This window comes from Kogia breviceps, chromosome 1 (genome assembly GCF_026419965.1).
Source record: "Kogia breviceps isolate mKogBre1 chromosome 1, mKogBre1 haplotype 1, whole genome shotgun sequence".
NCBI lineage: Eukaryota > Metazoa > Chordata > Mammalia > Artiodactyla > Physeteridae > Kogia > Kogia breviceps.
This window is the reverse complement of record NC_081310.1, coordinates 115,046,006-115,072,743: the sequence shown is the minus strand read 5'-3', so window position 1 is coordinate 115,072,743 and position 26,738 is coordinate 115,046,006. Positions and strand designations below refer to the sequence as shown.

Sequence of the window (26,738 nt, the reverse complement as noted above, 5' to 3'; positions counted from 1 at the left end):
ACAGATGAGCAGCTGGGTGATGCGGGGCTGACAGACACAGCGGGGAAGGGAGGACACCCCTTCAGGATGCCACTTGTTATGGACTGAACTGTGTTGCTCCAAAATCTATATGTTGAAGCCCTAACCCCCATTGTGACTGTATTTAGAGACAGGGCCTTTAAAGAGGCAATTAAGGTTAAATGAGGTCCTAAGAGCGGGGTCCTAATCCAATATGACTGGTGTCCTTAATACGAAGAGGAAGAGATACCTGGGAATGTGCAGGCACAGAGGAAAGGCCCTGTGAGGACATAGCAAGAAGGTGGCCATCTCATCTGCAGGTCAAGGACAGGGGACCCAGGAGAAACCCACCCTGCTGACACATTGATCTTGGACTTCCAGCCTCCAGAACCAAGAGAAATAAGTTTCTGTTGTTTAAACCACCCAGTCTGTGGTATTTTGTTATGGCAGCCCTACCGGATTAAGACACCTCTCAAGGCAAAGAAGACGCAGAGGTCTGAGTGGTCAGAGGAGACAAAGAGGCCTGAGAGACACATGCACAAGTGCCCGGTGAACTTTGCAAGGAAGCACCCTGTGGGTGGCAGAAAGCTCTTCCTCTTCCTCCTGTGTCTAAATAAATCCTTCAAATACAGTCCAAATCCATAGCCCACCAGTGACTAGAATATCCATATGGCGCCTTCTGCCCTAGCCTGTCAATAGGTCTCTCATTCCTGAAGCTTCTCAGGTCCCAGCTTCTCTCCCTAACTGGTCTGTGTCTGGGACTCCCTGGAAATGGACTCAAGAAAGTGCTTCGAGATTCTCTATTCTTTGCATATTTTCCAAACCCACCAGGGCCGCAGGTGCAGGCGCTAGAGCTCTGGCCCCAGCATCCCTCCAGCTTAGGCCTGCCTGCCTCTTTGTCTTAGGAGCTGAGGTCAAGAGACTGGCCACCAGAGTGACCCTGGCAGTCCCAGGGGCACAAGCCTAGGTATCGGACAGCCAGTTTGCCTACAGCCCACTCCACTGCTTATGAATGTCTCTCTTGATGAGAAATGCCCCCCAGGGAGTTGATCTGGGAAACTTGGCTGAGATCTGGTGCTCCCACGGGAGGGCCTGGCTTACAGGACTTCCCAGGTCACAGTTCAAAGCTGCAGGAGGTGTGGCTGCCCCTACCCAGGAAGCTCCTTGATGCCTCTCACGGGCCCTAAAAATAAAGCTTCAAGGACGCAGCTGTTCTGGTCTCAATGTTAGACGGGGCCCTGGGAAAGAAAGAGACTCTTAGGTTTCGTGGTCCGAGCCAGAGGGGTGGAAAGGACAAAACGGGGGAGGCCCAGCACCTCCGATGGAATTTTATTTTCGCCCAGACGAGGTGCAAAGGGCAGGAGCAGTCTCCAAAAAGGAGGCACAGCTCCACAAGCCAGAACGGGGAGACTCCTTTGGTCTGCATCTTACCAGCCCCAGCCCGACTCCAGGGAGTATCTCATGCAGCAGGTCCCCGCTGCTCACCAAGCTCCCTGGAGAGGGCACTCCTTAGGGTGGAGAGCTGTTCGGCCGACCTGGAAGAGCTAACACCTCCCCCAAGCCCCTCAGGCACACACTCGGCACATCCTCACCTGCCAGCTCAAAATGTAATTCTGGTATGACAGATGATCCAGAAGGATGGAGATGGAGGATCCCCAAAAAAACAAAGACTGAGAAGGGAAAGGCTAACCAGCGAGAGGTCCTGCGAGTGAGGGGTTTGAGGGCAGGGACCACATCTCCTGTGAGTCAGCGCCTCCTGCAGAAGCTGGCACCGTGCCCTGTACGCAGTAGGCACTGAGTGAATTCTATTGTTTGGTTGGCCTGGGGTGATAAGGAGGAATCTTGCCAGATACAAAAGAATGTACACAAAGTTGGCTTTTGAGATTAGGTCACTAGAGGGCGCTCCAGGACAAGTGCTTAGCTACCTCATGCTCTTAAGCGTTTAGAGGACACTTTGGAGTGTGTTTATTTGTTCAACAAACATCTTCTGAACAAATTACTCTGTGCCAAACACATAAGTGCTATGAAGGATGCAAAAGGATTGAGACATGATTATTGCCCTCAAAGACAGGGTCATCTCTTTAGAAACATAAGAGGCGTGAGCAAAAAATAATGTATCCTTAATTATCTACCAGCAACTTCTATTGGTTAAGTGCTGATTAATCTTCACACACTGTTCCTTCTACCTCTAATGCTTGTCCCTCTCGCATATCCACATGCCTTCCCACCTCTTGCATATCTTTGCTCAAACATCACCTTCTCATGGAGCCTACCCTTCTCACCTCGCTTTAGAGCAAGCGTGTTCCCCGCAGCACTGCATCATCTCACCCGGCTCTACTTTCTCCCTTGGAGCTTCAGACTGATAGGGATTGAGTAGGATGATCAAATAGTCAGCTTAAAAACCCCATTAGGGAATTGTAGATAGAGAGGGAACTTTAAGGGGCTTTGGGAGACCACAGTAAGATTAATGATCACTCCACAAAGTCATGGGAAAATCCTGAAACGATGCGGGCTTGCTTGACTCATAAAGCAGAGCTGGTCACTTAACATCAGAGCCAGATTGGCATGCTTAACAACAAAATCAAGCTAACTTGATTAGCACAAAATCATGCAACAGAGGCACGAGACATGCTCCAAAACAATAAAACAACAAAACAATGGTAGCGTGAGACGTATATCCCGCCCAGTGAGCTCAATAAGTTAATGACCCCCCAAAACATGCTCTTTGACCCCCAGGACATGCTCTTTGCACAATGCCCTAAAAACAATAAAACAGGGCTTCCCTGGTGGCGCAGTGGTTGAGAGTCCGCCTGCTGATGCAGGGGACGCGGGTTCGTGCCCCGGTCCGGGAGGATCCCACATGCGGCGGAGCGGCTGGGCCCGTGAGCCATGGCCGCTGAGCCTGCGCGTCCGGAGCCTGTGCTGCGCAGCGGGAGAGGCCACAAGAGTGAGAGGCCCGCGTACCACAAAACAAACAAACAAAAAAAAACAACAATAAAACAATAGTGGAGAGTAAGGCCTACAACCTGCCCAGTGATGGGCACACACACAAAAAAAACAATCATTTATGGAAACGTGACATCTACTCAAGAAAGACAAAGAAGGTCTTCTCCCCCTCCCCTGTCTTCTTCTGATTATAAAAATGTAACCCACTAAGCACTCAGGGCAGCACACGCTTAGCCTCACAAGTGTCCTATTCTAATAAATCACTTATCTATCACTTTGCCTCTCACTGAATTCTTTCTGCACTGAGACATAAAGGACAGTGCTCCCAGAGCCCCCTGAAACGACACCTATCGGTTTCAAAGCCATCCAACCTGCTATGCAGTTTACACACTTCTTGTTTCCACAGTCTGTGCCCCCCACAGAGTTCCATGAGGGTGGAGGTTCCATGTGCTGTGTTCACTGAGGGACACGGTGAATAGAGCAGAGCTTCACACCCAGTAAGTACTCAAAATATAGTTTTTAATAAACAAGACAGGTGACAATTCTAATTAACCTCAAGTAAACCGAGTGGCCAGGGGTCAGCCAGCGAGTATTCCTGCCATTCGGAGGGTTTGGGTGAGGTGGGCATCATGTGCAGTAAGGGGGCTTCTCAGAGGAGGGCACATTTAAGCTGGTCTTAAAGGATGAAGAGCAGCTCACAGGTCAGAGAAAGTGGAAAGGGACATCAGATGGAGGGAACAGCATAAGCAAAGGCCCAGAGGCCAGCCCCGCAGGGTGGTAGGTGTGGCCTTGGCCGAAGGCTACACCAGATGTTTCTTCTGGCCTCAGCAGGAAGCTGCTGCCCACCCTGGCCCATCGGGGGCCGCAGCTCCAACCAGAGCTACTGGGCAGTATCCAGGCCATGTTCCTCTGCCTGACTGGGGCTTTCCCTCGCCCTACCTTCCCACCACCTGCTTCCAGCCTTTGGTGTGTGTTTCACTTGCATTTCCTGCTGTCTAGGGCTTCCTGACGTGGGCAACCTCCACCATTCCCGGTGCAGAGATATTCTCCCCTTCTGCTGCTGCAAGCAAGAAACAAACTGCACAGCCCAGAAAACAATCCATCATTTTGTCATAACATTTCCATTTCAAAGACTTCCTTTCCAAGCTTCTCTCTGGCCAAAGCTTCCTCTCATTAGCAAGAGAAGAACTGGCAGGAAAATGAGTGACAAGGAGGGAGAGGAACTGGAAATAGGGCTCTAGGCCTGAGGCCTCTGCCTGTGTGTACTCAGGGCCAGGGGCGGGGCAGGGACTGGTAGGAGACCTGGAGACTCGTGTGTGTGTGTGTGTGTGTGTGTGTGTGTGTGTGTGTGTGTGTGTGTGTGTGTGTGTGTGTGTGTGTGTGTGTGTCTGTGTGTGTGTCTGTGTGTCTGTGTGTGTCTGTGAGTCTGTGTCTGTGTGTGTCTGTGAGAGAGAGAGAGAGAGAGAGAGAGAGCCCCTGTTTTTCAGCACTTATGATTCATGCCACCGGGTCAGAGACTTGCCCACTCATATCACAAGGCATAAGCCACCCTTGGGCTCTTTCTCAACCTCCACAGTGTGCCAGGAAGTTTCCTGGGCACTGAAGATTCAGAGAGTAAAAATGCTGTGCTGTCCATCAGGGACTCTAGCAGAGAGACCAATGTGTCAGTGAATAACAAAGGAAAGATAAACGCTGCTTTAAAGATCCCTGCCGAGCAATTAGGAAGCTGGGAGCCAGCAGTCTGGTGCAGTGTGGGTGTCACCTCAGAGGACACTGAAAGCTGGTCTTGAAGGGTGAGGAGCAGCTCACAGGTCAGAGAGAGTGGAAAGGAGAAAACAGGCAAAGGGAACGGCATGAGCAAAGGCCCAGAGGCCAGTCCTGCAGGATACTGGGTGTGGCCACAGTAGCAGACAGACGGCAGCAACTGCACAAAGGGTGGGCGTGAATGGCCACTGAGACTTCCTCAGCTGCCCCGCCAGGCCCTGGTTCTCACCAGCAGACAACACAGGTAGGAGACCTGGTAGTGAGTCAGCCAGGTCTCTCCCAGCAGGGTCTCTCCCAGCATCATAGCTCCTCACCGGCCTCCAGGTTGGCTTCTTCACAGGGGAATGGCAGATGCACCCCTTCCAAGGCTCCTTTATCCCCTTGCAGACCCCCAGTGATCTGAGCCTGCTTCAGAGCCTGGTGTGGGCCCCTTGGCAGAAACTTAAAACCCTGCAGACAGCTTGGCCCCTTCTCTCCCCCTCAGTGTCCTCCCAGCATGTGCTGAGCCGTTCCCCAGGCTCACAATGGGAAGGAAAAGGTAGAGAGCAGGCCTGAGTGCGCAGTGAGGGCGGGTGGTTGTGAAGATGGAGAGCAAAGAGGAGACCAGCAGTGAGTAGTATGACTCGTCCAGACGAGTGAATCATTTGTCCATTCATTCACGCAACAATACCTGATAGGGGCATTCCATGAGTTAGGCCTCCAAGATATCAAAGAGAGGTACACAGTGTCTGTCCTCAGGGAGCCCACTGTCCATGAGGGAGACAGACAAGAAAATAAAAATACCAAGTGTACCCTAGGGAAAGGGCTGGGCCCAACAGGGCCACAGGAGGGCACCAAACTGGGCCTGGTCAGGAGATCCTAAAGAGGTCTGGACTGAAGGGAGATTTGAAGGACACTTAAAAGTTGGACAAAGGGTAGGATTGTGGAGAACATTCCGAGCAGAACTTTCTCTGCAGCCAGGAGAAATCCCAGGAGCAGACTCTGAAGCTGCCATGGCCCATGAGACCCAGAGGGTGCTGCCCCCTCAGGACAAGAGTCTCTACCCGGGCCGGGTGGGCGGTGGGTGTGGTGGGGGACCGTTTGTTCCAAGCTGCCCATTTATGAAAGTTATCCCATAAATACGATGACTTTCTACCTTCCCTCCAATTGAGGTCTAGATGTTTAAGATACAATTTGTTAAGGGTAAACCACTGAAATATAACACAATTTTTGTGAGCCTGTTTGGCTTTATTTTAATCTACAGGAAGCCTAAAAATAATGAAAGTGGCCCAGTTCTGTCTCATTCTTGGCAAACAGGCAGTATTGGTCTTAGATTTTTAAAAGTGCCTAAAGCCAGAACTTACTCAGCACCACACTCGCCTCCCCGACCCTGTAAGGCTGAAGCACCAATGCTGCCCTCTGCCCTTGAAGTCCCAGAACATTCTCCTGTGTCCTCTGCCCAAACCCACCCCAGGCGCCTCGGCTCCCCAGGGCTGCAGGCTGAGCCCTTCCTCTCCCACGTCACCCACCACGGTGCAGCCCTGCTTCTTCCCTACCAGGGGGTTCCAGTTCCCTCCGCGGCCAGCACCGGCTGCTCAGCCACAGACGAGAAAGCCACTGACACAGCATCTCCACCACCCTGGGTCCCATCTTGTTTGTCCTTGGGTACAGCTGGGAAAGACCCCAGGAGATGTCCCCAGAAGGTCCCGTCAACAGGACCCCATCCGCAGCTCCTGTGGGAGCCCCCTGCCCCCTTCCTAAAGGACAGCTTCCTGTGTGAAGCGTCACAGCCACACCTGTAGCTTCAGGCTCTCTGAGACATGCCACGTGACTCACCTGCCCCTCAGCTGTTTGCAGGGCACGTGTGGTCAGGATACAGTGAGGGCAGGGACTAGATAATAATGTGGTCCCAGCCCCCTTTCCAAGGCCTTCTGAGAGTTCAGCCACTATAAAGGTGTGACTTAAAGCCCAGTGACTGTACTGGGGGCAAGATTGGCTGTGATTTAGAAAAGTGAAGCCTGATCAATGGTACCGTCCCCTTTAGGGAAAAGACTGTCAAAAGAAAGGGTGCAGAGGAGGGAAGGAAGGTCAAGGGAGCAAACGTGCACAGCTCCTGCCAAGTGACCTAGCACTAGGATGGCCCCAGGAGTTTGGTCAGCCTGCCCCTCACAGCACCTCAAAGTAGCATGACTGAGAAAAGCCTCTTACCTTTGTCTAGAGGCCCTTGTTCTGACCCCCTGATATTTGTATTTCCTCGGTGGCCTCTCCCCTCCTCAGAAGGCTGCAGGGACCTGTGAGCATGTGTGGGCTGTTCACTGACAGCTGTGGTCTTTGCTGACCTTTGACATGTCTGCCTCTTTGAGCCAGTGGACATGGGTCCGCTCCGGCGACGTAGCTACTTTTCAGGCACTGGCGAGTCAGGTGTGGAGCCTCTAAGACTGAGATGGGACTCTGGGCTGTGGTTCTTCCCCACAGCAACCTCAGGACCCTCAGATCTTCCCAGAAGTCTCTGCCTGTTCCACTAATGTTTTCTCCAAATGGCAGTCAAGCCCTTCTCTTAATAGAACTAGAGCCATTCTCTCCCTAGGCCAATATTCTCTACTCGGCCAGACCTCAAGCCCTTGTTCCCCGGGCACAATTCTCATCCTGCAAAGGTCTCCCTTACTGCACTCTTTCGCCAGAAAGGCGGGGAGTAGGAGACCAGGAAGACAAGACTGCTCTTGCTTTTAAAAACCTGACCTGAGCTTGAAATGGCCAATTCCCTTGTGAAAGTCTCCATCCATCAACAGTGTCCCCAGTGCTCCCCTACCCATGTGACCCCAGTTCTGCCGAACACACCACGTGACTGTCACATCCCACCCCCAGAGCGGTGCAGGGATTCAGCCCCAAAGGAAGCCAGGCTTTGCAGAGATGTAGTATTTATTGAGAACCGTCTGCTTGAAAACCTCACCTGTGTGTGTGCATGCATGCGGGTGCATGTGTGTGCGTGTGTGTGTGTTTGGGGACAGTGAGGCTCTTGGTCAGAGGTGCAGTCAGACAGCCTTGGCCAGCCCCACGCGGTTGTTGGCCCTGTCAAAGATGCTGTAATACTCCCAGATGAAGACATCCCCCAGGATCCACTGCTGGGAATTATTTTCACCCTGGAAGCCACTGGTGCAGAAGCCCTGGTCCTGGGAAAGGGAAGGCTGACATGAAGCTGGTCTCAACCCCAGCTGCTGTGCCTCTCCGGACCCCACCCCCAATCACTCTCTCATCTATTATTTCCTCTCACCCTTGAAATCACCTTCTGAGCTAAGCAAACAAAGTATCAGATTCATCTACTCAACAGATGAAAAAATTGACATTCAGAAATGAAGTGTCAGATCCAAGATCACCTGGTGGATCCCCTCCCCATTCCCCCTCACTGGTCCTCCCCAAACCCCGCCCTCCTGGTCTCAGCACCTACGGCCCTGGTGACCAGCCAGAACAGGCCTGGGGACCCAAGACCTTGACAGTTCGGGGTGCTCAGGATTAGGTCAAAGCTGAAGCCAGCAGGGAAGTAGGGATGAGGGTTGGGTCCCCACAAAGCCCAAGGTTATCAAGAAAAATCTCAGACGAAGCCCTAGGCCCCAGGGCTTAGAAGCTAGTGCAGTGGATAGAGGTTCCTATGGGTGGCTGTGGTCCCACCCATCCCACCCTCCCTCAGGCCGCTGGGCTCAGTCCTTGGGTCCTTTCTGTCTGCACCGTTTCTCCCAGGATGAGGCTGCCGCAGCCACAAATGAGGCCCAAGGACAACAGATCCCACTCCGAAAGGCCAGGTGGTCTAAATGCACGTCCTGCTCTCTCCATCTAGCCCATGACACTTATCACCAATGTGCTGAGTTGCCAGGATGGAGGAGGGGAGCTGGGTGAGCCCAGGCTTCCTCTCCGGACACTCATACCTGGTTGGTGTAGGCGGAGGGGGTCAGTGGGTACATTCTGCTGTTGATCTCAAAGACCACCGTGGGCAAGCTGCTCAGGCTGCCGCAGTCGATGTCAAACTAAAGACCAGAGGGAGGTCCTCTTAGAAGGACCATGGGTGTGATCTGACTGCCAGAAGCAGAGAAAATCCCAGGTGGGACCTCTTCCTCTGCACTGCAGCCAAGAAGTGGGGAGGGACCTGCTACTCAGAGGACCCCAGGGAGGTCCTTAGACCTCAAAGGAGTCACAGTGATGGGGACCAGCCCAGGGACAGACACCAGCTCGAGGCAAGGAGTTGTTTGCCTCGACATTTCCCCTCCAAGCCCAGCCAGAGCTCCCAAAGACACTGAGAGCACTCAGCTGTCAGGGAGGAAGAGGGGAGACCCATGGGTGGAGGGGGACAAGCGGGCACAGCAAAGCTCAGTGAGTCAGGGATGTATGACCCTCCCTGGGGACAGGAAGTCAGATTGCAGCCACTGCACGAGACATGGGACCTCCAACGGCAAGTGAGCCAAAGCTAGAAAAGCTAGGCCATCTGGAAGGCCTCCCAAGAAATCCCAACCCCTGCAGGATTCCCAAACCCCTCACCATTTCCCTTTGTCATTTCTTCCATGTGCAAAGGGGTTCCCTCTTCAGGGGGGGTCTGGGGAGGTGGGGATAAGGGTCTGGCCTCACCTCACCATACCGGTCCTGTGTGGCTCCGATGGCCATCTGGAGGTTGAGTATGTCACCGCTGGGGCCGACCAGTATGGAGGTGCCCGTGTCCAGGATGGCCTGACAGCCACCATCACAGGCCACCACCACACCGCCAATGGTGACACTGCAGAGGGGAAATAGGACGGCCTCGCAGCACATCCAGCATCCACCCCTCCCTCCCTGGGTCCCTCCTAGCATCCCCTGCCAGAATCCTTGGCAGAAAGGAAGTCCAGCCACCCCAGATCCTTTTCTTTGGGCTCCTTCCTAAAGCCCCCATAACTTCCTCAACTCAGAGAAAAGACCCGAAACCATTTTCTCCCAACTCAGTGCCTCAATGGAGGCCAACTGACCTTCTATGGGACAGAAACTTCAATGAAACAACAAAGTCACGGGCATTAAGGGGTGGAATGAGTACCACACTGGTTGCCCAAAGATCTGGTTTCAAGCTTTCTCCTGCCATTTATTTGCTGCAAATTCCCCAATCTCCTTACACTCAGGCTTCTTATCTTCAAAATGGGTACATTAACCACCCCGTTCTTGATTTCCTCAAGGGATGGTCGTGAGGTTCAAAGTCGACGTTAGTAAATTAAAAAATGAGGATAATCACAGCCCCACGCCCACAGGGCTCTAGTGAGGATTAAACCAAGCCGTCATATTCTCACCCAGCACAATGCCTGGCAGGTAGTGGTGCTGGATAAGCACAGTTACACTTATTAATAAAGTGTAAGTGAATGTTTAGCATTCTCACTGACAAAGACACTTGACCTTGGAGCATCTGATTCATACGCTACTGTGATGGTCTTACGAGCTACAGGGCTGACACCCAGAGCCTCACATCTCCACACCCGGAGACAGCCTCTGGCGGGGCCACAGCTGCCGCTCACCCACCTGCCCACAGTGAACTGCCAGTACTTCTGCAAGGTCACAGGCACCCAGTGCAGGGATCCTGTGTAGTAGGACGGGTCAATGGCCCCTAGCGTGAGCATGCTCTCCTGGCCATTCCTGAAACCAAGGAAAGTCATGGTGTGGGACTTCGACACCCTGGCTCTGTGAGGCGGTAGCCCAGCCCCACATGGGGTTAGATGCGATTCAGACCCTGCCGCACTGTCCTCCCTGCCCCCAACACCCACCTCTTTTTGCGGTACGCGGGCCTCTCACTGTTGCGGCCCCTCCCGTTGCGGAGTGCAGGCTCCAGACGCACAGGCTCAGCGGCCATGGCTCACGGGCCTAACCGCTCCGCAGCACGTGGGATCTTCCCGGACCGGGGCACAAACCCGTGTGCCCTGCATCGGCAGATGGACTCTCAACCACTGGGCCACCAGGGAAGCCCCAGGCTTTTCTTTGATATCAGCTGCATCATCCTTTCTCTCTGAATTCTGCAGCACCCACCCAGGCTGAGGCAGCACTAGAGCCCAGAGCATGGTCATTACTGTGGGAGGGGAGGTCAGGAAGTAGGAGGTCACGTGCCTGCCAGGCTCTGCTCAGACCACTGTGTCCCTGCCCCCCACCACTCAAGGCTTTCGGCCCCCAGGCCTTTGGCGTCGAGTAGGGGAAGGGGTCTTCAACGAGGTCCCACGTACTCTGGATGAAAACTGCCACCCCAGCCTAAACGCTCTCTGTTCCTTCTGGGACTCTGTCTCATGGCCAGGAAACACTGGCACACTGTGGGTTACCTGCTTCTCACGCTGCAGCTCTTGTTCTTTGGCCTCACCAAGCTCTGTCCCACCTCCAGGTTTTGACACATGCCACCCCACTGCGTAAAATGTGCCATCCCTTTGTCTCACCTGTATATCACCCACTCAGGCCTCAGTGAAGCTTCCCCTGGCCACTCTCCACACACATACCTCGTCAGACTGGGCTGCCTGTTACTATTAAGGCTTCAGTACATGCAGATCTCCCCTGAAGGGAGTGCTCTTATCACAACTGTCATCATAATTGTATACGTAATTATGATCTGTGTGTTGTCCGTTCCCCCTGCTAAAAAGTTGACTCCCGGTTTGTCTTGTTTGCTGATGTATCCCCGTCTCCTGGCACAGCCCCTGCACATAGTAAGGGCCCATAAATATCTACTGAGTAAATGAATGAATGAATGCACCTATTTACCCCCTGCCAGGGTCACCCAGCTCCTTCTCCTGGGTGTGGTTCCCTTCTGCCAGTCCTGCCACCCACCCCTCTGTCTAGCAGAGCTGCCCCATCAGGCGGGTAGAGTGGGGAACACTGGACTGGGAGTCAGGAGCCCTGGGCCCCAGACATGGCTCGTCCACCAGTTTGAGGATGACCATCCCGCCCGGGCCTCAGTTCCCTGCATATTGAAAGGAGAAGGCTGGACTCCTTTAGAGCCGGCTCTAAACATCTGTGAGTCTCAGTGACATCAAGAAATGATTACTGAGGCCTGCCGCTTTGGAAGAAAAGAGGTGAAAAGCCCTTACGCAGAGATGGATTCAGGCTTCCTTTTTTAAATGCCAGAAATGAAAGTCAAATTCTGGCCCAGTGGACTCTGGCTGCATCAGTGTCCATGCGGGGGACCTTTAGACAGGAGGTTGGATGTTCCTGGAAGCAGGGAGAGGTTTGCTTGGATGCTGGTGACTACCCTTGTGTTGCAGTGTCCCCAAGGGGTGGACACTCCTCAGCCGACAGTCCTTGCCAGGACATGGAAGTCCAGCCCACGCTGGGTGCAGCTCCTACCTGGCCATGTAAACCGAGAACAGGTCTTGGGCCACCAGGTGCCTGTTCATCATGTTGTCAAACACGGGGACCGAGTACTCAGAGGCGAGGGAGGGGTAGGCCAGCCCCAGGATCCCATCGAACTCGGAGTAGGTGAAGATGTCACCAGGTTCCTGGGTGCTCAGGCCCACAGTCTGCTGGGGGTCCACAATGTTGGAGACCTGCAGGAAAGGCAGAGTGACCTCCACCAAGGGGCCCTGCAGGCAGAGGACCCAGAAAGGTCGAGGGTCAGGCTCTGCCAGCCCGCCCTCCCTCTTTCAGGCAGCGTAGTTATGTGAGCTTAAGGGAGAAAAGCCTCCTTTGCCAGCTCTGTGCTGTGGTTTTGAGGGAATTGGTCTGATGAGGCAGGGGACTGGGTGGCAGGGGAAGAGAGAGCATGGCTGGGGGTACGGACAGCAGTGCTCATGGTGCAGAAGTTGGGGGTGAGCCCAAAGAAGGGCATAAGACAAGGGACGCTCCAAGGCCCTCTGCCAGCCTGAAGCCCCCCCATCAGCTGCTGCACCAGGGCATCTGCCAGGGAAGAGTCATGGGAGCAGCATGATGGACAGAAAGAACACACACGCAGTTGGCATCGAAAAAGATCCCGCTGGGCTTCCCTGGTGGCGCAGTGGTTGAGAGTCCGCCTGCCGATACAGGAGACACGGGTTCGTGCCCTGGTCCGGGAGGATCCCACATGCCGCGGAGCGGCTGAGCCCGTGAGCCATGGCCACTAGGCCTGCGCGTCCGGAGCCTGTGCTCCGCAACGTGGAGAGGACACGACAGTGAGAGGCCCGCGTACCGCAAAAAAAAAAAAAAAAAAAAAAAAAAAAAAAAAAAAAAAAAAAAGAAAAAGAAAAAGATCCTGCTGTACAACCTTGCTCTGTCGTGTGCTATGTGACTTTGGACAAGTACCTCTCTGAGCCTCAATCTCCTCATCTGTTCCAGGGAAGAATAACACCTGCATCTCAAGGCAGTGCTTAGACTACAGAATATGAATGCTGAACATTTATCGAGCACCTACTAAATGTACGATCAGGGAACCTTTAGCGGCACTCTGTGAAGAAGTGCTAGCTCCAAAGTGTCCTGCCAACCTGCCCACTTCCCTGGAAGCCTGACGCGTCCACTAGCCTATTCTGAGCTCCCACAGTGGCCCACCAGGCCTCCTGCTTCTACTCTGTCCCCTTATAACCCATCCTCCTCACAGGCAGCCAAAGCGAAATTGAGAGTGGACGTCCTCATGTCACCCCTTGCTCCATAGGCTCCTGAAGGCATTCAGGGTGAAAGTTGTGGCCTAGAGTCCCCTCCTGCTCTGGTCCTGATTCTCACCCTTCATCTCCCTCCTCTGGCCCCTTAGCTCACCCTGTCCCACCCACACAGATCTTTCTCTCCCTTGGGTGCCCCACTCATCCTCACTTCATGTGAGACTTCTGTGGGTGGCAGGGGGGAAGGAGGTCCTGACCCCTCAGCCTCTCTCTCCCACCCCCTGCCCAAGGTGGGCGAGCAAAGACTGCAACATGCACCGCGGCTCAGGCCCACAGCAAGGGCCAGCTCCTCCGTGAAGATGCAGGTTTTCCTCCCAGAACCCCAAATAGCAGAAAATAGCAAAATCTCGGCAGGGGAATCAGCCTTCCAGAGGTCTGTCTGCTGGGCCACCTCAGCCAGTGGCTCTGGGGCTGACTCTCGGGGAGGCCTGAGCTGGGAGGGCAACTGCCCAGCCAAGGGAAGAAGCTGAGGAGAGGGCTGCCAGCAGAGAAGGGCTGTGTCCTTTGGGGCTTGAAGTAAACAAGACTTCAGCCAGACTCCAGGAAGAACTACAGGAAGATCAAGGTGAAGAACACCAAGGGATGCTGCTTGATTTTTAATCTTAGATGGTGGATGAGGATGAAAAGAAAGATGTTAACATGTATTGGGCACTTACGATGTGCTGGCCACTGTATTAAGTACTTCAGAAGCCAAAAAGGAGCAAGAGCAAGGGGAGCCCTTGTCCAGAGGGCACAGATGCTCTCTGACACGAAAGAAGATGCTGCTCTATGACTGATTAAGAGTGAGGTCAAGCCCAGAGAGTCGGAGACGTGGGTCTGACGCTCAGCTCCCATCGTCACCCAGCTGTGCGACTTCAGGTGAGTTATCAGCTCATCTGAGCCTCGGGTCCTTCATCTGAACAATGGGGATGAGAATACCTTCCTCAAAGGGCTGTTGAAAGAACTAAATTTAAAATGAGATCACACATGTGACGCTGAAGAGCTCAGAACTGGCACAGACTCAGGATTCAGGACTCACTACGGCAAGGTCAAGTGAGAAAAGGGTTAGGAGGATGGAAATCGGACCCAGAGAAGCGTGTCAGGTGGGGCTCTAGGGACTGACATGGGAAGGAAACGGGGAAGGGAGGGAGGGATACCCCACAGCTGCTGCTGGCTAAAATCCCTCTGAGTCCTCCCTACAGGGCCACCAACAGGGGCAGGACCCCAAGGGCCTCTTGGCACCAGCTGTGGCACAGCCCAGAGCCCGGGTGTCTGGGTGGGAGAGTGGCTGATGGGGGCGGGGGGAGGCGAGGGCTGGCTGGCCCCAACCCCACTCACAGTGACGGTGTCATAGCCCAGGAAGCCCTGCAAGCTGCCCGTGCCGTACTGGATGGACAGGGGCTTGCCCAGGTTCTGGAAGGTGGACGACATGCTTGGGTCAAAGCGGTGGTGATTTTCTGGAACACAGACTCAGGGTTAGTGGGGCCTGTAGCATCTTCTCACCACTTGACAGTGCCAGTGGGAGCCGAATCCTCACCAGGTCTTGTAAGAATATCGTCTAAATACTAACGGTTCTCTCTACTGAAAATAAGCAAGAAAATTATTCCTTGCTGCTCAACCCAACTCTCTGACCCCCAGTGCTACCTTCGTAGCTCCCAAACAAAATAAAGGAAGAAGAAAACCATCCCTGTGGTTTCCAGAGACCGGCTTCTACCAGCTTTGTAATTTCCCGCAACTCTTTTTGCTTCACTAAACATTGGTTTCCTCACCTGGTAAATGGGGATAAAAAGAGCACCAACCTCCCAGGATTGTGGGAGAAATAAATTATTTACATATATTAAATGTTTACTCAGGGGCTTCCCTGGTGGCACCGTGGTTAGGAGTCCGCCTACCAGTTCAGGGGACATGGGTTCGCACCCTGGTCCGGGAAGATCCCACATGCCTCGGAGCAACTAGGCCCGTGCGCCACAACTACTGAAGCCCACGCGACTAGAGCCCATGCTCCGCAACAAGAGAAGCCACCGGCATGAGAAGCCCACACACCTCAACTAGAGAAAGCCCACGCACAGCAACAAAAAAACTCAGCCAAAAAAACAACAAAAACGTTTACTCAGTACCTCTCACTTCATTCTCCCAGGACCCATTGGCATGTTGTAGCCCCATTTTATAGAAAGAAAAACTGAGGACCTGGAAGGGTAAGGAATCTGCCTTGGCTCCTGATAGAGCCAAAAAAAAAAAAAAGGATAAAAGCAAAGTTCCCTCATTTCTTGCTGGTGCTTTATACATCAGCCTGTGATTTGCACACCTTCCCAGTCTGTGGCCATTTGGAAGGGCTGAGCGAGGCTGGGCACGTCCAAGCAAGCTCTCCTTCCCCCTACATTTTCCCCCAGCCACCCTGACCAAGGCTGGCAGAGAAGAGGGGTGGGCAGGGCAGGGGGGCGGTCACTCACGGCAGGCGTCGCTCTTGCAGTAGACAGAGGGCACCCAGAGGTCGGAGGAGCCGGTGTCAAACACCACAGTGAACTCCTGGAGCGGGGTCCCAATGTAGATCTTCCCAAAGTACTGACTCTGAGGACAGACAGCACTGGGTGAGGGTCAACGCTCGGCACGGAGCCTCTTCAGTTCTGTAGGCCCTGTGCTTTCTGCCCACAGACCTAGGAAGCTGAGGGGGAAGAAACGGAAGGAGGATCCCTGGGGGAGTATTTCATCCCCTGTCCCCACGCTGAGCTCCGACCCCAGCCATGTTTGGCTTGCCCCTCCCGCAAGCCCTACATCCACTGCTGGAATCAGCCCCCAAAGCATACACTGGACCAAAAGGTAAGCCTTGTCTGGTAGGGAGCCTGGGCCACCCTGCCAGGGGCAGGGACATAGTGATGGGGCACCAGCTAGGTACAGACCCAAGACCCAAGCTGTCCTGGCCACCCCTCCTTTCCCGCTTTCCCCACGGGTCAGTACTGGGGCCAGGGCGGAGATGAGGATGACCTAAATAAGGAAACGAGGGCACAAAAGAGAAAAACAGCAGGTTGTTTACTGCCAAGAGTGACAGATGAGAGAGACAGTCTCCAAAAAGGAAGAGGGCACAGGGGGCACTCCTGCCGTGTCCCAGGCAGCTGAGAGTGGGCACCAGCTTCCCCCTCCCTGCCAAGCCCAGCCCAAGATATGGATTCCCCGGGCCCAGAAATGCAGGCATGAGGTTGGATCTGGGAGCAGACCATGTACCCCCGAGGGATGCTGTCCTCAGGAAGGTCGTCTGAGGTGCAAGGATTGGTTTTACAGGGCCTGCTGGCCCCTGGGAGATACTGAGGGGTGGGAGATGGCCCCCGGGGCGCCATGACTCCTGAAAGAAGGAAAGAGGCCGGGGGCAGCCAACACACTGTGTGGGAATCATTACAGGAAGGCAGGCAGAGCCACTCACATCCAGGTAGCTGGTCAGGGGCTCGCTGGCCACCTCCCCAAAGCTGGAGTACTTGCTGCTGACGGCAGACTGGTGTTTCTGCAGGAAGTCCTCCAGGATCCCCTGCTCCTTTAGTGCCTTTCTCAGGGGTTTGCCTTTGTGCAGAGGGATCCTGAGGAGAGAGGAAGAATTAGTGATTAGGTGAGCATCTCCACAGGGCTGCCCAGCCTCGAAGTGCCCAGAGGCTATGGGCTCCATAAACCACTCCCCCAATCTTGTACCATAACCTGAAGTAAAAATTGTATTCTACGTCAGTTCACAAATCCACACCAGCCCTTACTAAATGCAATGCACTCTGACATTTCCTACTCCTTTCTCTTTTTTAATGCTGGTGGAGACGCAATTGATGTATTTTATAACCCGCTAATGAGTTTTGCAGCTCCAAGGTTTGAAAGACACTAAGCGTATTCTCATTCAGTCTCCAATTCTTACTGTGGACCTACTATGTGCCAGGCACCGTATGGGGCACAGGGGACACAATGGGGAAAAGGGTACAGTCTTACCCTCCAGGAGCATACTGTCTGGAGAGAAAAACGGTGTCCCCCACACTCTGGAAAATACTATGACAATGCTCCTACCCTTTGCCAACCCCTGTTCTCTGCTCTCTGGGCAGCCTAACATGGGTGGAAATTCTTCAAAGGGTTTCAGCACAGAGTGTGGTCCCCAGGGAACTTGGTGAGAATTTAGATGTTGGGAGATGGAGGCAGATCAGCAGGAAGAGAATCAAGAAGGAAAACAGCAGAAGCTGGTTCAAGACCTGGTCTTCCCAAAGCCCTCAGAGCTTCAGCTTCTTCTCTGCAAAATGGATTATCTCTTCTTTCCAGCCGTCTCGGGGCCCTGCTGTGGACCAACTGAGTGGCTTAACCTCTCAGGCTCTGAGTTTCCTCTCCTGCAGATTGAAGGACTGGAGCGTGATGGTTCCCAATGTCCCTCCCAGCTCTAAGAGTCACATGGTCCTCCTCCGTGGGCCTATTTTAAGGACAACTGGAGACTACAGGTGTAAAAGTGCTCTGAGAGTAATAAAATGGCAGCAGGTTTAAGACCCATAAAGAAAACGGGTTTTCTCATGTTGTTCATGTCTCAAATGGATTCCACATGGAACAACCTCATACGTGAGTTATGGTCTCTCGTCTGGCACCTCCCACCCCCAGGCCTCAGGGGTGACTTCAGCGGGGACTTGATCTATACATGAAAGGTTCTCAAGACATTTGTCAGCCTTTGTCTCTGACGATAGAAAAGAACCTCAGCCCAAAAGGAAGGAGGCTGGACTGAGCTCCTGGGAGTAAGCCCACAGCTGCCTTTTCCCATGTCCAAGCCCCCAGTGCTTTCTGCTTTTTCCAGCTCCTGTTCTCACTGGCTACAAGATCCACTGGCTGAGTGCCTGGCGACTCCCACACTGGTAACTGCAGCTCCGCTGAGCTGTCCCATCACAACACAAGACCCAGAGATCCTCCCTCAGGGCAAGCGAGCATCAAAGGCAGTCCACCGTCCTACTATGGCAGCCCTGAACACAGGCTCCAACCACCACGAAACTTCCACCCACTCCTGCCTCCAGGCTTGTGCTGAAGCCACCAGATGCCTGACACTTGGAAGAACTCCACTTTCAGGACCACCACAAGCAGCCCCCACTGGTCAAAGACACTGGACCTCTTTTTAGGGATCCTGCTTCCCAGGGATGGATTCCGGTTTCCCTGGGCTCAGACCTTGACAGGGCTCGAACCTGTCAACCAGAGGTAGTGTGACGTCATTGGCAGGAGTCTGGGACCAAGACTGGGACCACCTGGGACCAAGTCCTAGCTCCTCCATTTTTAACCATGTGGCCTTGGGCAGCTCACGGACCCTCCCTGAACAACAGTTTCCTCATCTGTAAAATGCAAATAATATATCTACCTAATCCCTGAGGCTTAGTGATAGTATAGGTAAAGACCTAGCTAAGCGTCTGGCACCTAGTAGCAAGCAGCTCCGCAAATATCAGTTATTATTTTGGGAGGAGAACCTGGGAACTTCACCCACAAAGGATTTAGACAAAATAAAGAGAACTTTATTTTGTTTAACAGATGCACACATAGCTCTTACAATGTGCCAGGCACTGTTCAGAGCATTTTACAAATACTAACAACTCATACCCCTCATGACAACCCCATAAGATGGATACTTCTGTCATCCTAATTTTACAAATTTATGTTAAGTGGTGTTAGAGAGTTACGTTACTGATGGAGCTGGCAGTTGAACTCCAGAAGCCACATGTCCTTAATCTCCCAGGCAGCCCATCTCACCCCCTGTTCTCGTTCACCATGCCCTGAAGAGAGTAACGGAACGCTTTAGAGGGAAAGGCCCAAAACACAAAGGCAAGACTGACCCAGAACGACTATCTTGGGAAACTGCAGCATTTCCTTGAGGACTCCCTGGGGGAACAATGGCTGGAAGACCATGGAGAGACCCACACAGAGCCGGTGCATGCGACGCCCACCCCCTCCCCTGGGGCCTGACACCCACCTGGTGATCGCAGTGCTCTGGGAGAGAGCGAGGACTGAAAGTAGCACCACGAGACACCTCATCCTGGAACTGGGTCCGGCCACCACTCTAACCAGTGCCCACTCCCACAGCCTTTATAGAGAATGCGGGATTCCCTCTGGCTGGGAGCCCAGGCTGCAGAGACAGCCCCTAAATTCAGGCCACTCCACAAACACATTAAGAGAGCACCCAGTCTACACAACACCTGCTCTGATAAGGGCCACTCTGGGGACTTCAAAGCTGAAGGGTACACATGCCTGATCTTCAGGCCAGGAAATGTCACTCACACCTTCCTGATCTGATTTCTCCTTTCAAACAGGACTTCTTGGGCTAACACAGGTGGAGCCACTGCCAGAGCCCTATCTCATGTCCCACCTTATGGTCTGTAAAGAGGCCTGCTCCCAGTGAGCCCCTTCCTGCCCTAGCTGCCTCCCGTCCCTGGGCCTGACTTCACGGGAGCCCCAGCTGGCCCTATCCTGGAGTCTCCCTGCCCAGTCCTCCCAGCCCAGGTTTCCAGGGTCCTCTCAGTGTACTCCCCAAGTGGTATCTGAGGCTGAGAGTGCCTGTTCAGTCTGTCATCTCCATCGAAGAGAGACACAGATCCAAGATTCCTGCTCCCCCAGGGTGTGGCCCTTTGTTCCATGTTGGAAGGGCTTTGGGAAGGGGAGGGAGTAGACACTAGATCCCATGAACAGTTGGGAGGCCTGAGGAGGGTAAACGGGGAGGGCAAGCATGTGCCACACATGGAGGGGAAGGAGGAAGCTATGACGTGATGGTCAGGTTTGGGGAACAGGTTAAGCGCATCTAAGCCACACACAGAGGACCCAGGAGAGCTTCTTGGAGGCACACATGCAGGGGCTTGTGATGAGGAGAGGGTCCCAGGGTCCAGGCCAGATTGGCCAGATGTGCTCTCAGGCCTGTAGCCTGGGAGAGAATTAGGGCAAAAAGGAAAACAAAGACTTAGCCACAAAAGTGGAAGTCACATCCCAGGAGTGAGGGGAGGCTATGACCTGGAAGTTCAGGCTCAAGTCAGAATAAGGCAGCGGCTTTGGGACCACAGGTGTGAGGGAGACCAGAGTGCCAAACATCCATACCCTGTAGGACAGATGTCTGCAAAGTGAGGGAGGCCTGGTGGTGTGGAAGAGGGAAGCATGGACCTGGAACAGAGAGGGCAGCTTGGGCAGCTGAAGAGGTGAGCATGTGGAGGGCCTGTGGTGGGCCCTGGACATGGACAGAGGGTGGTCTGGGAGGGGCAGATCCAGAAGCTCCTGTATTTGACTTGCAAGGGCCTCAGGAGGCCAGTCGACAGGGAATCTGAGTGTTTCATGACAGGCCTGAGGAGGACAGGCAGACCCCACCTTGGCCATGGCAATGCTCACCCTCACATCCTTTCCCAGTAGTCCAGGATGCTGCTGCTTCTCAGGCCCCAGGAAGCTGCCATGGGCACATCCAGCTTTCCAAAAGCACCCTCAGGACATCATCAAGGCACCCTCCCTTTCCAAAACCAGGGAAGCAGAGAGAAAAATACGCCACCTAATGGTACAGATGTTTCCCATTTCCTTCCCTGAGAACGCCACCCTGCCAGGCCAGGCAGGGCCTGCGTGTCCTGTCCCAGTGGCCCTGCATCCGACTGATGTTTCCTCCCACACATCAGCACCCAGCAGGCCACATAGTAGATGCTCAATAAATGCTTGGTTAAGCAAATGGATGAATGAATGGTCTTGCCGCCACTCTTGAGGCATAAGTAGCAGGCCGCATCTTTATTGTGTCCTGCAGATGAGGAGATGGAGGCTCAGAGAGGTTAAAAGGCTTGCCCGTAAGGAAGAAGAGCTTGAACTGCCACAAGACTCTTGGTCTGATGCTCTACACTATATCACAGGGGCCGGCAGGCTGTGAGAAGTTCATGAGTTTACAATGTCGAGTCTGGGGCAGCAGTGCTTCTGGCTCACTCCTCTCAACTTCTGGACATTCCATGGGACAGCCATACTTATGAGCAATGGGGCCATTGGTAGCATCTGAGGCTGGGATCCGCAGGGACCAGCACACCAGGCAAGAGTTTCTGTACCACCCCACTCCATGTCACCAGGGGCCCAGCCTGACCCAGCAGCAAACACTACTGGACAATGAGTCTTGGAAGTCAGGCTCAGCCCCCTCTCCCTCAGCAATGTGACCCTCAAAGGCAAGAACCAAAGCACTGGTTTCTCCGTGTTTGTTCACAAGATTGGGATCATTCTAACAGCATTCACATGCACGGTATCAGGAAGGCTGCCCCAGACTGCACAGGGTGTTAGGACTGTTTATCCCCGGGAAGCAGGCCAAAAACTGCAAAAAGCTTTTAGAAAAGTCACGATAAGATTTCATCACTGGGTACCCAGAGCCAGGTGGGAATGACTCCCCTTGGTCTAGATTCCTTGAGTCTGGGAACTGACCCACAAAAGTGGCTCAAACAAAATCAGGTCCCAGGGACAGCCTTTCCTGGGTACCCAACCTTGTGACCTCCACTCAGACGTGAGAGGCAACAACACCAACTCAACTCATCCTGAGAATCTCCTATGGGCTCACACTGGACAGAGACGTGGAGCTGGTGGCATCTCCGCCCCCAGGGAGCCACAGTCAGGTGGGGGACAGATTGGCCCTGGTATGTGACCCTGCTGTGATCCAAAGGGCCAGACACCTCCTCTGCAAGGGCTACTTGGCAGGGGGGCGTGGTTTCTGTAAAGTACATGGGGGATGATGCTGGGCTTGAATCCTGGGTCTCCATGTGTAATTACCCTGAGCTTGAACTCTGGGTCTGCCACATGGTGTTGTGACCTTGAGCGAATCCCTTTACTTCTGGGTGCCTCAGTTCCCTCTTCTGTAGGGTAGAGACAATGACACTGAGAGGGTCATGTGAGGGTCAAAGAGAAGAGAGTCCAGGGTTGCTGTTTGTTAGGTCTTCTACAAGTAGGAGGCATAGTGACTTTGGCTGTGTGACCTTGAACATTTCAATCATTCCCTGGCCTCGGTTCCTCATCTGTGAAATGTGGGATTTACAAGCTCATGGAGCTGGTCTGAATCTCAGATGTGTCCACAGCAGCAGTTCTTTTTGTGCTCTATGAATCAGTTGAATGTCTGCACTGTGCCCCGAGCCCTCCAGACTGAGGGGCAAATTAACCTTAGCCATTTTTGCACAGAGCCCCACAGATGTGCTTTGGCACACGTGACTCTCCAGCCCACCAAGTTCACGGGGACGTGGGCGGGCAGCAGTGCCTTGTGGTCTTTCCTCGTCCCTGCCTGGGCCCCTGTTGCCTCCGTGTGTCACCTGAGCCCCCAGCCTTCTGGAAGTTGCCATGGTCATACTCCCCAAGACAGGCCACGCGGCCACTCCACCCTGATCTTGTCACCTACCTGCGCCACTGACAGGAAGCAGGGTCCAGGTCCCTGCCACTCAGAATCTGCCTGACCCCCTGCCTCTGCCTTCTACACCCTCTGAGGAGCCCCAAATTCCCCCAGGGCTTCAGGAGAAACACATTCTGACCTGGAAACCCTGCAGGTCCCTTCTGCTTTCTGCCCTGCCCACATCTTCCCTGAGGCAAAGAAAGGTAAAGCTGGCTTTTCCTTTCCTGAAGAAAAGAGAAAGGAGAAAAATAAGAGGATTTTTTTTTAAGTCATAAATCAGTACCTCAAAATATTATTCAGCCACACTAAAAGCCTATACCATGCATCATGTGCTTAGTTAGTGTCAGACACCATGAATTTACTCTTCAAAAAGGTCTCCATGTTACAGATGAGCAAAAAGGAACTTAGAAAGCTTGACTAATTTTCAATATCACTCAGCTAATAATAAACGGAGCTGGGATTGAAACTTGGGTCGGTTTGATTCTTGACGGTGCAGTCTTTCAGTTTGACCACGTGACTCTCCCAGCACCAAAATGCTGCAGTTCAGTGAAGATGACCACATCACATCCACACTCAACAAGCCTGGGGCTGAAGAAGGTAGGAGGGGTCCTAGGGTCTTTAATGCAACTCAGCTGGGAGAGACCTCAGAAGGGCAGAAACCTGGAAGACACATCAGAAGACTGCCCTGCACATCTATAAGTCCCTACCCTTCTCCCCTCCTGTCCCCAAAGTGATCCCTGTGAGTGATAGACTGGCCGATCCTCCAGCCATGGTCAGCAGAAATTTGCAGGGAGACCAGCACCCAGCCTCCAAACCTGCAACTCTGTTTGTTCTGCATCAAGTGACCTGAGCCCTGGGAATGTCTGCCCAATGCCTCATGGAATTACCAGGTCTTCTTGGGAGAAGGGTGGGGTTGGGGACCCTGCCCTGCACACACAGGAGAGCACATTGTGAGTTATGCGAAATAGCAACAGGGAAGCCCATTCCATGCTGAGCACAAGGGCAGCTGTGCTTTCAGAATGGGAGGAAGAAAGGGGAGGATGGGAGAGAGGGAAGGGTCAAGGCAATCCTCAGCTCCGATGCAGAACTCGGGGCCACCGGCAAACCAAGTCTCTGGATCACTGGCTCATGCATCTTGAGACAATGTTTTGCTTTATAAATACAGTGTTAAGGAATCACTGAATAGTTGGGGAAGAGGACTTGGTCAAGAACTAATAGTACTGTATTGATGTCAATTTCCTGGCTTTGATATTTGTACTGATATTTTAATATTTATGAGGAAATGTCCTTGATTTGGGGAGACATACTGAAGTAAAGGAGCATTGTGTCTGCAACTTACTTTCTAAGAGATCAGAAAAAAAAAAAAAAAAAAAAAAAAAAAAAAAAATATATATATATATATATATATATATATATATATACAGAGAGAGAGAGAATAAAGCAGGTGTGGTCAGATATCAACATTTGGGATATCTGGGTGAAGGTCTCAGGAATTCTTTATATTTCTATAAATTTGAAATTATTTGTAAATAAAAAGTTTTTAAAGATTGAGATAATCTAAAGACCTCTCCAAATAAATTCCTTATTTATAAATTTGACATCCAGCATATTCAGAAGGAAGAGGATGGAAACCAAACAGCAAAAGAACCAGCTATTCAGCACCCAGGGCCCTGCTCCAGGGGAAAGCCATTCAGCTAAGGCTTTGGGAAGGGGGGCTGGCAGCTTCCTAAATCCCATTTGGGGCTGTTTTTTGAGTAGGGAGTTGAAAAGATGAAGAAAAGTGGGGTGGAAGAGAGGAAGAAAAGGATGGGAAGTTTCTCTGGTAGAAATCAGGTCCCTCCCAACTGTGCCTCCAGCTTCACAAGATGCCCACATCATGACTGGACAAAGCAGGGCTAAAAGGGGACCAAAAATGTGGACAGGGAGAACACGAGCCACTGCAGGACGACGAAACAGAATCTGTGTTACGCATCTTGAGATCATGAATGTTTGCTTTATAAATACAGTTTTAAAGAATCACTAAATAGTTGGGGAGAAGAACTGGATCCAAAATTTCAACTTCAAAAGCTTCATGACATTGGATTTGGCGATAATTTCTTGGATATGCTGCCAAAAGCACAGGCAACAAAACATAAATTAAACTACAACGAAATAAAAAACGTTTGTGTATCAAAGGACACTATCCACAGAGTGAAAATCTAACCCACAGAATGGGAGAAAATATTTGCAAACAAACCAAATATCCGGTAAGGGGTTAACGTCCAGAATACATAAAGACTTCCTGCAACTAAACAACACATGCAAAAAAACCAAGTAATCCGATTACAAGATGGGCAAAGGACTTGAATAGACATTTTTTCATAGAAGATGTACAAATGGCCAGGAAACATATGAAAAGATGCTCAACATCACTAATCATTAAGGAAATGAAAATCAAACGACAGTGGGATATTAGCTCACAGCCATTAGGATGGCTGCTATAAAAATAAATAAATAAAATTTTAAAACCCCAGAAAATAACAAAGGTTGGCAAAAATACAGAGAAACTGGAACACTTCTATATTGTTGGTGGGAATGTAAAATGGTGCACCCACAATGGAGATCAGTGTAGCAGTTCCTCAAAAAATTAAACAGAATTATCATATGATACAGCAATTATATAACCAAAAGAATTGAAAGTAAAATCTCAAAAAGATATTTGTACACCCATGTTTGTAGCAGCAGCAGCATCATTCGCAATAACCAAAAGGTGGAAGCAACCTAAGGTTAGATGGATGAATGGGTAAACACAATGTGGTAGATACGTACAGTGGAAGATTATTCAGGCTTAGAAAGAAAGGAAATTCCTTACAATTTGGTGGCCATTTATTTAACTTTGGGCTTTTTGGTGTATGCTAATTTAGTCTGAGATTTCAAGAAGATACATAGACATTTCAGTCCTAATTAATTAAATGAAGACATTTTAAACAGTTGAAAGAGAATTTGTTTTCAAGTTGAGAGTGTATTCTCTTTTAAAACCCACCTGATTATTAAATAGTTTCAATTTTATTTTTAAAAGCTGAGACTTGTTGAGTAGATAGTCCTGAAAGTACAAGTGAGATATCAACAGGCTGTGTATACAATAAAATGGTTTTATTTTCAGTTTTGCAGCACAAAACACTGATTAGTATAAGAAACAATCCACACCATTATTGGATTTTGGTTTTTGTTTTTTGCCTGATTCAGGTGTCCCTTGAGTGATATCCCTTAAATGTTCAGGGTTGGGAGTCAGAACCAGTTATCTGGCTTCTCTTGTCCATTGCTTAGGTTTGTTCTTGTCAAAACTGCTCCCCGTCCCCCATCAATGGTGTGACACATGCTCATGCACATTATGTTAAAATGAGTACATCCTTGTATTTGTATTTTTGTTTTCAACATTGCCAAAGTGCTATGGGAAATGAACACAAAATTAGAAAAAATAAGATTATTGAAAAGCAAAAAAAAAAAAAAAAAAACAGGAAGGAAATTCTGACACATGCTACAATGTGGATGAAACTTGGAGACTTTATGCCAAGTGAAATAAGCCGGTTTCAAAAGGACAAATACTGTGTAATTCCACTTATATGGGGCACTTAGAGTAGTCAGATTCATAAAGACAGTAAGCAGAATGGTGGTTGCCAGGATGTGGGAGGAGGAAGAAAATGGGGAGTTATTGTTTAATGGGTATAAATTTTTCAGTTTTGCAAGATGAAAAGAGTTCTGGAGATGGATAGTTGATGGCTGCACAACAATGTGAAAGTACTTAATGCCACTGAACTATACACTTAAAAATGGTTAAAATGCTAAATTTATGTTATGTGCATTTTACCACAATTTAAAAAATTAAAGTTCACTTGTAACTAAAAAGAAACACATGAGGAGAGGAACCAAGATGGTGGAGTAGAAGGACGTGCTCTCACTCCCTCTTGTGAGAACACCAGAATCACAACTAACTGTTGAACAGTCATCGACAAGAAGACACTGGAACTCACCAAAAAGATACCCCACATCCAGAGACAAAGGAGAAGCCACAATGAGACGGTAGGAGGGGCGCAATCACAATAAAATCAAATCTCATAACTGCTGGGTGAGTGACTCACAGACTGGAG

The 26,738-nt window shown here is 51.5% G+C and overlaps 1 protein-coding gene across 1 annotated transcript; it reads right to left on the bottom strand.

Annotated features, from left to right (window-relative positions):
• Positions 1–7,718: 7,718 nt before the first annotated feature.
• LOC131751863 (chymosin) lies at positions 7,719–19,277 on the bottom strand. The gene is made up of 9 exons (XM_059055714.2): positions 19,216–19,277; positions 16,681–16,831; positions 15,716–15,833; positions 14,604–14,722; positions 12,007–12,206; positions 10,210–10,323; positions 9,301–9,445; positions 8,607–8,705; positions 7,719–7,856 (listed from the first exon to the last, which is right to left on the bottom strand). Exons 1-9 carry the CDS (start codon positions 19,275–19,277, stop codon positions 7,719–7,721), a joined length of 1,146 nt encoding a protein of 381 aa, XP_058911697.1.
• Between the last annotated feature and the right edge of the window lie 7,461 nt (positions 19,278–26,738).

What these genes read in the sequence shown, in the direction of transcription:
- LOC131751863 (XM_059055714.2), bottom strand. Translation starts at nt 19,277, where the DNA reads ATGAGGTGTCTCGTGGTGCTACTTTCAGTCCTCGCTCTCTCCCAGAGC. An exon ending in CTGCAAGAGCGACGCCTGCC is followed by an intron (nt 14,723 to 15,715) that starts GTGAGTGACCGC and finishes TCTGTGTTCCAG; the next exon opens with AAAATCACCACCGCTTTGAC. An exon ending in TGGCAGTTCACTGTGGGCAG is followed by an intron (nt 9,446 to 10,209) that starts GTGGGTGAGCGG and finishes TCCCCTCTGCAG; the next exon opens with TGTCACCATTGGCGGTGTGG.